Below are 11,718 nucleotides of genomic sequence, written 5' to 3'. Positions count from 1 at the left end.
CCCCATGAGGCCTCTGAGTATCCACCTCTGCCTCTAGCACTTCTGCCTCTGCCTGTTCCCCCTCTGTTATATCCCCTGCCTCTGCCACGAGTTGGACATTCTCTCTTCCAGTGACCTACCTCCCCATAGATATGACATTTGGTGGGATCTCCCCACTCCATGCGCTTAGTGACTGCAAAGGTCGAAGTTGGCACAACCTTCATGTCTGCATGCTCAAGAGATAGGCGCACCTCCTCTTGAGTCATCGCTGCAACAACCTCGGGAATGGTAGTCAGACTAGGTTGGCGCAACAGGGAAGCCTTCCTGGCATCAAAGCAACCTTAGAGGCCAGCCAAAAATTTCACCACACGCCTGCGTGCCATCCACTTGTCCCTGACTCGATTGAAGCCGCGTCATAGAGTTCCAGGGGATCACAATTATCCTGGTCAGCCCACAACGCCTGCAGTTCTGCCACGTATGTCATCACTGACATGCCATCATCTTGGCGCAACAACCTAATCTTGTCCTCAATCTGAACAATGAGCATGGCATTGCCCTTGCCAGAGTACTGGGTGGATAGAATCTTCCATATCTCAGCAGGAGTGGATAGCCCCTCCACAGAGCGTCCAATGGAGGGCACCACGGAGTTCAACAACCACACCATAAGTACAGAGTGGATGACTTTCCACCTCTTGCCCTCTGCACTACTCTTGTCCCCTGGTTCTACAACGGTGCCCAACAAATGTCCATCAAGCTCCTTCTGCTCCACAGCCCACAAAGCCCTCCTGGACCAGCTCAAATAATTAGTGGCCTCCTCTAGCTTCATGTCCAGGGGCGACATTTCGAACTTTTGAGCCACTTCCTGTCTAGGAACGATTGTTAGAGTACGTAATGGGCCTGGGCTGGCGGTATAGCCCGTTAGTCTTAGGGTTAATTAGAGATAAGGGTCGCTTGCTTAGGGGTCAAGTAAGCCTTGCTTGGGAGTCAAGTAAACGTCTCTATATAAAGAGAGGAGATGTATCAATCTAATCAAGCAAGAATTAAGAAGGAAATCCCTTTCCTCTTGCCCGGCCGTGGGCAAAAGGCCCCCGGCCGGCCCTCTCGCGCCCTCCTTCTAGCAGCGCCATAACAATTTGGTATCAGCTAGCTTCGGTTCGATCATGTCTTCACCGCCGCCAAACCCGTCTCTCCCGCTGCCGGTCACCTTGTTGCCTCCGGCGACCACCACGACCGTCGCCCCGCTCCTGCTCGCACCGGGATCCTCCGTCGCGCCCGCCCCCGCCGTCCTCACCTGGGAGGAGGTGTCCGGGGTGCTGCGGGACCTAACCCAGGCGGTCCAGGAGATCCGTTTGTTCTTGGCCGGGTCCTATGGGCCGCACCAGGCTGCGCCGCCAATCGCCGCCCCCGGGCTGCACCAGCCTTCGCCGCGCTCACCGGGCCGCTGCAGCTGCCATCCATCGCCACCACCGCCCAGCCCTGGCTGCAGTGGCAGCCGCCGCTTCTGGCGGCCTCCGCCGCACCCGGCGCTCCGCCGCAGCTACCGCTGCAGCTGCAGCATCCACTGGCGGTCAGCTCCGCCGCCCAGTATGGGATGCCCTACGACGGGAGTGCGATGACCTCGTTCCCATCAGCGCCGCCGCCATCCCAGGGCGTCCACATCCAGCAGATCAAGTCCCCGCCGTCGCCGTCAGCGCTTCCGTCTTGGATTGCTACCCGCCACGTGTCGGCGGCGGTGAGGCTGCAGGCTGCTGCGCGCGGCCTCCTAGCGCGTCGCGTGTGCGGGAGATGCGTGGTCTGCAGCTGTCGCTCCTCCAAGTTGCCCTTCGCTGTGCAAAGGACCTCGATCTCGTCCACTGTGTCGGGGATCTTGGGCATGCGGTTTCCCCCATGGGCGGCGGACATGCTGTTTTCCCCGCGGGCAGCGACCTCAAAGTCTGCGACATCGGCGGTTGGGGGGGGCACCCCTCCTCGTCATTCTCCATCGCAAGACCTCCACTCTTCCCTGTGCGGTGCAGACCAATAGTCGTCCGGCGGGGAGAAGGCAGGGTGTCACCGATAGGAGTGCACAGCGGTGCACCACTGCTTTCCGCCGCCGGCCGCCGCGAGGGCGCCTTTGCTGGTCGCTCTTGCGACCACTTCCAGGTGGCCATACACATGCACTCCTTTGGTCCAGGTGGTGTCCATGGGATCCAGGTGGCTATACACGTGCACGTCCAACGTGCGGATGGTGTCCACTTTTTGTTGAGGGGTTCCAAAATAAAGCGTCCCAGTCCATTTCAGGTTGAGAGTCATAAAACAAGCCGAGATGTAAAAGGCTTGTTTTTAGGTGTTAGGTTTGTGTTGCGTCGAGTCATGGTTATAAGTTGGTTAGGCTGCAGCTCGAGGACAAGTTGTATGTCCAGGTGGGGTGTAGTGTTAGAGTATGTAATGGGCCTGGGCTGGCGGTATAGCCCATTAGTCTTAGGGTTAATTAGAGATAAGGGTCGCTTGCTTAGGGGTCAAGTAAGCCTTGCTTGGGAGTCAAGTAAACCTCTCTATATAAAGAGAGGAGATGTATCAATCTAATCAAGCAAGAATTAAGAAGGAAATCCCTTCCCTCTTGCCCGGCCGTGGGCAAAAGGCCCCCGGCTGGCCCTCTCACGCCTTCCTTCTAGCAGCGCCATAACAACGATGGCCCCAAAGTTGGACTCGACGAGGATCTTAGTGAGCTTCTCGAAAGCCTCGGCAAGAGCATTTGGTTCAGCCATCGTTTGGCGGGATAATCAGCAGCAGCAACCCTCAGGACAGCACACTTTAGCTGTAGCAGCTCTCAACAGCAGCAGCAGAACTTAGCCTCAGCAAGTCTTCTTTCCCAAACAGCACCACCACCACCACAGCACCAAGCACACAGCAGCAAGTCCACAGAAAAAAAACCCTTAGTAAAGCACACAGCAGCAGCTCACAGCCCCTCACGAGCAAGCTGCAGAGTCAACAACTCTTGGAGAGTAGGAGCAGTAGCAGCAGGACACTCCAGCAGTCCAGCCCAAGCTCTTCCTGTTTCAGATTGAGCACTCTAGCAGCCTGCGCAGGATCACCCCCGCCAGCCGCCTCTCCTCCTAGCGTCCTCCTCCACCTGGCCACCTGGGCCTCCTGCCTGTCCTGCTCCTGTGGGAGCAGCTCCTCCTCCTCCCGCACCCTCAGGCGCTGCCTCTCCTTTATCCTCCTCCGCCTCTTCTCCTGCCGGCCCCACACCTCCGCGTCACAGCACAGCCGCCTCGCGCGCGCGCACACAGCCCCGCACGCAGCCGTCTCTGTCGCGCCTGGCCCCGCCGGACCCCGCCACCTCGCCAGCGAGCAACTACGCCGCCGCCGCCGCCTCCATAGCCTGGTCTGATACCATGTTGATTCGAGGGAGAGGTACCCCCAGACTGGATCGAGCAGCTGTCTGGTGGCTCGCGCGAGTGTTTCACTTGTGTGGCGGCTTGGCTCCTCTTCTAGGTCACCCCCTCTCATGGGCTTGGGCCCAAGAGCCAGATCTAGATGGGCTAGGGCCCATACCGGTTCAACAAAAGATCATCGTATATGAGCAGCAGGTAAGGGATCAAACTTAGGACCTCTCGCCACCATTCGCGCAGGCATGGGATGCCCAGTACCTGCTGGGCTGCATTCCTTTTATGACCAAGTCACCATGTATAACTGCTATGATGTGTTTCCCAAGTATATATGAAGTCAAAGCTTCCTCCAAACTGACTTGAGAATCAATTAAATGTGATTTTTTACGCATTAAACCGGCGGTTAGACCAGCGAAGCGGTGGGCCATTCTTGATCATTTCACTCATTGAAATAGTCTATAAGAGACGCAAAGCTTTTTGTGTTTTCTCAAGAAAAAAATTGGGTTGATTTTGACTTGAATATTTTCACACTACATTATGTCTAAATGACTTGTCTAAATATGCCCTAGCAAAGAAGAAAAATATCTGCTTTGCTGTTTAATATCATCATGATATTCAACTTTCACTCTAACACTATGAATAATTTTTTTCATCAGATAACATTTGTGAACAAAGCAATGAGACCCAATGGATTGAAATTCTTCAGCACTCAATCTCCTAGACATTTTGAAGGTGGTGATTGGAATGAAGGTGGATCTTGTCAACGTGACCAACCCTTGTCCTCTGAAGAGGTATCGAAACAACAGTATGTTGATATTTGGATTGCGCTTTTTCATCTTCTGCTGCATGCTTCCATTTTCTTCTCCTTTTTTCTTTCAAAATCATACGTATTATTGTTATACTCTTTTTAGTATGTTCAATTGTTGGTAGGTAGTCTTAATGTGATAAATGACAGAAGTTGTTTAAATCAGAACTCACAGTTGTAATATGGAGTGAAACAGATGTTCTAACAAGGGGATACTAGGACTGCACCATAGTCTTGTTTGCCAAAAGCATATGCATGTCTATATGTTAGGTTTTTAAAGTAGTTGTAAGGCCATAAGCTATCACACACATGTGATTTGTGTATCTGAACAAGAGTGCTGTCTGTTTCACCTCAAAATAAAGAAACATGAATTTGATTCCTCTGGTTGCCTGACATTGCACCTTTCCATGAAGTACTCCAATCGCTTATCAATCACTTTCAAGTTTTAACAGAAAAAAACCTGCTTTGTAATTTTTTCCCCTAACAGAAAAAACAAGCACTTCAAGTCTGAAGCGCAAACGGCTTGACTAAAGAGAACAAACATCCGTATGACATAAAAAAGAGTTGCACTTGTCAACATATCTCCTCTGTGATCATCAATGCCTTGCATGGATTCCAATATAGCATAGCATTTGCAAATGCACGGTTATTACCCCCCCAGAAAATATGCAGTATCTGGCAGACAATCTGATCTTCGTATATTTATTTACCTCTGCTGGAATAACACTTTCCTGCTGAACATGAAATCAATCTCTTGAAAGTTACTGAATGTGTTTATATTTCAGTGTTGCTGCAATATATATTTTTTCCCTTTGGTCTAAATACCAAATATTGGGCTGTAGAAGGTTGGTGATTGTTTGGAGCCTGGAGTTTTGAGATTAATATGTTGAGCAAAACTGGTCTAGGTCAAAGAATTTTTCTCCTTGGACAACAACGGCACAAACATAGAAGCACGCTTGGTAAACCAGCACTTGATGAAGGCTCTGGAGCAGTCTACTACCTTCAGAGTTTTGAACGTCACTCACATGAGTGAATTCAGAGCTGATGCTCATCCGGCGACAACCGGAGGAAAGAAGCACGACGATTGCATGCATTGGTGTTTACCAGGACCAACCGATGCATGGAACGATTTGCTAGCAGCAAGTCTTGCGGCAATTCAGAGCTAGCCTTGTGAGAAAATTTCCCCAATTTTTTTCTTGGGGTATGAATACGTTGGAGCATTATCCGTTGTCACAGAAGAGATTTCCTCCGAATACCAAACTGTAGCTTTAACCCAGTATTGGAGTTTTACGACGTGTACTCCTGAATCCTAGAATAGCTTAATTGGATTTGTTTGTTGAACGATCAAACAGAGTGGAGTTTTCTCCCACACCGACTTATCTTTCCATGTGACACCGACACTAAAAGGCAGGCTGCATTATTTTGTGCATATATATTTGCAAGATCTAATTGGAAACTATGTTGTTGTGGCTATACAAATACTTTGACTTTTGCCTGTCATGTCGATGTTTTTGCATGTTTGCTAAATATCGGGCGCCTGAAAAAATTTCAGTCGTCAGTAACTGCTTCTGTTTCGCATGCTTGCATAATCCCCTTTTGTTTCATCATGAAGCTCAGGCACAATTCCCTTTCCCTTTTGTTATACTTTTTTTTTGCGGGGAACCTTTTGTTATACAACTACTAGACCTGATTTGTTTACTTATTTCAGACATTGGACTATACCTGGTCTCTTTGCTGATTATATACATGTACGAGTGCAATTATTTGATGATTAGCACACGCTGACCTGATTTGTCATCTCCTTTCCCTACGTGCAGCCCATTTACAATCTCCTTCATGTATTGCTCCTCACGTCGTCTCAAGCAACGTGCTCGCGTGTAGGACGAAAGGAATCAAACCAGCTCCCGCGCAAAACTATATAACCAGCACTAGAACCAACCTCAGGTCAATCCATCTGTCAACAGTTCATTTCTCCGACGAGCGCGATGAGGACGGCGTTGTCGCTTCTCTCCTTCCTCACCGTCTCAGTGCTTATCCTCGCCCCCATGGCGATGGCGGACGGCTACAGCCAGCCGCAAGACTACCAGCCGCCGGCCTACAGGAAGCCCGCGGACGGCCTTGTCGCCGGATACTACGGCGAGTCGTGCCCCGACATGGAGGGCATCGTCCAGAGGGCCGTCAAGAAGGCCTTCGCCGCAGACTACACCATCGCCGCGGGCCTCATCCGCCTCTTCTTCCACGACTTTGCCGTCGGGGTATGCAATGCATGCAAGAATTATCATACGATTCATTTCTCTCCACAGATCATCAATCTGCACTGTTCTGATTAATTTGATCGATAATCAGGGGTGCGACGCGTCGATCCTGATAGATGCGCCGGGGAGCGAGAAGTACGCCGCGGCGAGCAAGACGCTCCGGGGCTTCGAGCTCATCGAGGCCATCAAGACGGAGCTGGAGGCCAAGTGCCCCGAGACCGTCTCCTGCGCCGACATCCTCACCGCCGCCACCCGCGACGCCAGCAGGGAGGTGGGAGTGAGCTACTGGCCTCTCGTCTACGGCCGGAAGGACGGCCGCCAGTCCCGCAAAGAGGCCGCCGACAAGTACGTGCCCATGGGCCGCGAGAGCGTCACAGACCTCGTCGCCTTCTTCGAGTCCATGGGCCTAAACGTCCGCGACCTCGTCGTCCTCTCCGGCGCGCACACCATCGGCAAGGCCAGCTGTGCCGCCGTGAAGCCGCGTCTGTGCAAGAGCAAACCGGAGACGCTGGACGGCAAGTACGGTGACTTCCTGAGGCGCAAGTGCCGCGGCGGCGACGCGGAGCACGAGAGAGTGGAGCTCGACGGCGTCACGCCCACGGCGTTCGATAACGGGTACTACAAGAACCTGGAGCGCAGGATGGGACTCCTGGAGACGGACCAGAAGATGCTCCATGACTCCCGGACCAGGAGCTTCGTCCAGGAAATGGCCAGAGAGCCCGAGGAATTCAAGCGCCAGTTCGCCGAGTCCATGCACTGGCTCGGCAACGTGCAGGTCCTCACCGGCAGCGAGGGCGAGGTCCGATCCAAGTGCTCCGCCGTCAACTACTGATCCATCCACATTATATACGTCGGCGAAACAGCATGCGCATCTCGGTTAATTTGTTGGTTCAGGAGCGAAATGTTGCTTGCCTTTTTTGGTTTAATTCATACTTGTTTTGGTTAATCTTTTTTAAACTACCTATATACTTATACTTCTTTGTGGTGTAAAGTCATGGCGTGTGTCAGACATACTTTTGCCTCCCATTTTTTTAACACAGCACAGACGCAAGCGCTCGTATATACGCGCATACACTCACCTCTATGAACGCACACACGCACATCCTACCCTTATGAGCACATCCGAGAGACTGAGCCGACATATCATATTGAGATTTTACGAAGTCACCGTAGACACCTTGTAGTTGATGGAAACATCTCCTCCCACTAAACGCATGTCACCGGAATTTCTGAAATAAATCCAGGATAAATGCGAGCACCAAGATTGAACCCTGATGGGCTGGGATATCACAGTCCATCTAACCATCCAACCACAGGTTGGTTCGCCTTTTGCCTTCCATTGATTGGAGCCGATGAATGATCTTTTTCAATGTCTTTTTCTCTTTTCGAATTACCCAAATCCATTATAAAAGTTCACTGGAAGCATTCCAAATATAAATTAAAATTAACTTGTTTATCATTATTTTCTATAGAACTTCATGGACTGTATGATTTCAATCAAGGAGCCCTTTACGGGATGACTGGTGCTAGGCAGCGTCGGTTGATCCATCGGAAGCCACTATAGTCTTCTTATGTGAGGTCGAGGTCATCTAATCCTTGCTTCTCATCCTGAAAAAAAAGTCCTCCTTATCTTCTCCTTCATGTCTTGTCACTCCCGGTCTCCTGCACATGGCATGGTTTGCTCCGCTCGCAACTCCACCGTTCGATAATGAGGATATGACACCTGGGCATACCAGGTAGGCAGGCATTGGATCAACCATGTCATCTACCAAGGTGTCGAGTCGGCCATTCGAGCGCACCAACCTCGGAGACAAGGAAGCAGAAAGCTACCCGTGCATGTTTTGTTCGACCAAGGGTCGTAAACCCAAAATTATTCCGATCCGGGCCATGTAACCCCTAGCTCAGCAGAGTATATAAGGCGAGCAAGGGCCCTCTCGGGCCAGGATGACATTCCAGAGCCATCTAGTAAGGCCATGCTTGGCAACTCAATAAAGATTTCCTCCTTTATTAAGATAGAATGGTATTTTACTAGTCACCAACAAAAACACCAGAAATCCATTCAATTGTATGGTGCTGTTTGGCAGGTGGTTATGTCTAAGAGCACCAAAACTCCAAACAATCACCGCGCACACCGCATGGAGGAGTTCATCGCGCAACGGGCTTCTGGACACTTGATACATTTCAAACATATCTATAAATTTCGATTGTTTCATACTATGTTTATATTATTTTGGCATAGTTTTGAAATCAATTTTTATCATTTTTCTAGATTAACCTATTAACTCAGTGCCCAATTTTTCAATTTATAGGAAAATCAATTTTACAGAGCTCCAATACCCCCCAAAATTGCACGAATCATTTTTCCTCGGGAAGCTTCCAAAGGGCTTAAGACCCACCAGAGGGGCCCCACAGCCTCCACACAGCCCCACCATGCGGCCAGGGGCGCGTGGCCCCCCTGAATCTCCTATCCACCGCCTTTCGACGCATATTTCTTTTTCGCTCCAGAAACCCTAAACATCGAGGAGTTATTATGTTTCTGCCGCCGCACCTCTCTGTTCCTTGGCGATCCGATCCAATTGGTAGCCCTTTCCCGGTACTCTGTCGGAGGGGGAAATCATCATGGTGGCTATCTTCATCAACTTGAAAGTCACCATGAGCACATGTAAATAGTTTCCTTTGGACTATGGGTCCATATCAGGAGCTAGATGGTTTTCTCTCCATTGCTTCTCAATACAATGATCACATGAGCTGCCCTACATGCCCGCGGTCCATCTGATGTAGTATGTTGGTGCGTTTGTTGCAGTGTGATGAATTGTCATTTGATGGTCAGATTTATCGATGAGTCTTTTAGAGATCTATTTGGTTTCTTTGTTGCATAACTCTTATTCATATATGCTCTATGATTTAATTGTCTTTGTTTGAAAAAGTTTGATATTTGATCCCCAAAAGTGGGGGTTGTGTATGATAGCTGGGTTCAATCTTGCAAGTAATTTACCGCAGTGACAGAAAGTGGAAAAATATTGTATCGTGTTGTTGCCACCAGGGATAAAAAGATGATTACGTAATTGACCTTTGAACGCAGGGTGAAGACAATATATCATCGAATTCATGTCATCATACTTAAAACAGTACTCTGTTTTTACTTAATACTTTAATATGCATGATGGAAAGCAGTCATGGGTGGAGTATTAGTTATAGATGCAGTTGGATAGATATTTGCGTCTGATGCTCATATGCTAGTTATGCATGGATAGTCATAGTTATAAAACTATAATTTAATCGATACACAACTGTAATTTGTTCACCACGCCCTTTTGGTGAGAAACCACTAGTGAACCTAAGGATTTCGGTCCATTATTCTTCCTATTTCCTTCAACCCCGATCACATGCTCTTTTTTAAAATTCCTTGTTTTTTACTTTCTTGATGCAATCAAATTTTCCATACACTTGTGCATTTAAATACTTGTAACTAGCAGAGCTAGTGAGATTAACAACCTTTCTTGTTTCGTTGGGCACCAAGGGATTTTTGTATTTTTGTGTGCATATCCTGATCATTGGATGTGCCACAAACTCCTACTGATTCGATAAACCTCAAGGTCATCTACTTGAGGAAAATTGATGCTTGCTACAAACCTTGCACTTGGGGACCGACACCTTGCTAGTTCAAAGGAAGCAAGCCTTTTTCGAGTGTCGTTGCTGGGTAGTTTGCTTTACAGGTACATTCAACCCAATCTACCATCAATTTTGCCAAGTCTTTTTGGTACTTTTGTTGTTTAGTTTTGTCTTTCTACCATAGGTTCTGCATACCTTAACTTTGCTACCATGTTACCTACTTTGTTTAGTTACTTTTTGTGCTTGTGAAAAGATCGATATGGTCAACTAGAGGGGAGAGGGTGAATAGGAGACTAACAATTTTTAGCCTCTTTAGCAAATTTAGGTTCGACAACAATGTAGGTTGTCTAGATATGCAACTAGGTGGACAACTTATATGGCAAGCAACACAAGTAGAAAGTGCAAGGAAGAGTAAACACACAATAAAAGCTTGCACAAAGTAGAGGCACAAAGTAACCGCAAGTTGAGTCGATGGAGACGGGGATGCGTTGCCCAACTTTCCTCCTTTGGGGGAGGAATGTCTTCGTTGGAGAGGGTGGAGGCACAATGCTCCCCAAATGTCCCTAGGACCACCTTATTCTCCTCATGCCCTCGCGCAATGCAAGGTGTCACGAATCCACTAGCGGTGCCCTTGAAGGTGGCAACCGAAACCTTTACAAACAAGGTTGGGGCTCTCTCCACAACTGAATTGGAGGCTCCCAACACCACCATGAAGCTTCACCACAATGGAATGTGTCTCCGAGGTGACCTCTTCCATCTAGGGTGCCTAAACACCCAAGAGTAACCAGATCCACAAGTGAAGAGTCAATTGCACAAAACTACCACATTTGCGGCTAGGTTTGCAGAATTCCACCAAGTCGCTAATCCGTTGCAAAAAACACTTCATGAGTAATAAACTTGTTGCAAAAAGCACTGATCGGGTGGTTTAACCCATTTAATCACTATCTGACAAGTGGGGCCCGGCTGTCTAGAGCTGACTTGGCAAACAAATGTCATACACACCCCTGGATCTAAAAATAAAAAGCAATCTACCCCCTTGCTCTCAATCCCCCTGCTCTCGATCCCGCCGGCTCCCATCGCCGCCACAGGAAGCCCAGCCGCCGCTCGATGGCACAGACGCCCTGAGCCGCCGTGCCTTGCTCCAACCTGACGACGTCGCCATCTATGTCCTGAGCCGTCGTGCCCAGATGATGGCCTCGTCTGCGCGCAGCCGCCGTGACGGCATCCTCACTAGAGAAGGGCAGCAGTGGCACCCTTAGCTCGGTGGTGACGGGAGTGCTCGGCCCCGCGGCTGCTCGACGCCATGCAAGAAGCGGCAGCAGCTCGATGCCGCTCCTCCCTGGTTCGACGTCGTGCCCGAAGCAATAGCGCAGAGCAGTTGGGGACGCCGTGCGGTGCACCACCACCAGGGGCTGGGCGTGGCTCTCTTGGACGGGTGCTCCACGACGGCATCCTCCTCCTCTTCCTCATGGTGGCCGCGCCGCCGCTCTGCGCCGCGCAGAGCTCCATCTCGCAGCCCCCGTCGCCCGGCGCGCCACCGCGTCCCCGCTCCTCCGCCTCGACGCCAACAGATCCACCTCCCCTTCCATAGCCCCCTCCACGGGGTCCCTCGACGAGGACAAGGAGTCGGCGGCATCCCCTCCTGTGCCCACCGAGACGTCCCCGCTCCCTTCCCTCCACTCCGCTGCCGCGCCCG

The 11,718-nt window shown here is 50.2% G+C and overlaps 2 protein-coding genes across 4 annotated transcripts in view; both read left to right on the top strand.

Annotated features, from left to right (window-relative positions):
- Positions 1-6,090, top strand: part of LOC119363540 (protein trichome birefringence-like 13) — an 18,418-nt gene extending 12,328 nt beyond the window's left edge. The window contains exons 6-7 of one of the 3 annotated variants that reach the window (XM_037628916.1): positions 4,007-4,141; positions 5,973-6,090. In XM_037628916.1, coding sequence (XP_037484813.1) covers positions 4,007-4,141; positions 5,973-6,077 — 240 coding nt within the window. In that variant the 3' untranslated portion in view covers positions 6,078-6,090. Of the gene's footprint in view, positions 1-4,006; positions 4,142-5,060; positions 5,613-5,972 lie in introns of those variants that run through there. The other 2 variants (XM_037628915.1, XM_037628914.1) reach the window with 2 other exon arrangements.
- On the top strand, positions 6,068-7,401 carry LOC119363542 (peroxidase 7-like). The gene is made up of 2 exons (XM_037628917.1): positions 6,068-6,410; positions 6,502-7,401. Exons 1-2 carry the CDS (start codon positions 6,141-6,143, stop codon positions 7,240-7,242), a joined length of 1,011 nt encoding a protein of 336 aa, XP_037484814.1. The 5' UTR covers positions 6,068-6,140; the 3' UTR covers positions 7,243-7,401.
- The last annotated feature ends 4,317 nt before the right edge of the window (positions 7,402-11,718 follow it).

The sequence above is a fragment of the Triticum dicoccoides genome, chromosome 2B, assembly GCF_002162155.2.
Source record: "Triticum dicoccoides isolate Atlit2015 ecotype Zavitan chromosome 2B, WEW_v2.0, whole genome shotgun sequence".
NCBI classification, from domain to species: domain Eukaryota; kingdom Viridiplantae; phylum Streptophyta; class Magnoliopsida; order Poales; family Poaceae; genus Triticum; species Triticum dicoccoides.
This window is presented reverse-complemented; position numbering and strand designations above follow the sequence as displayed.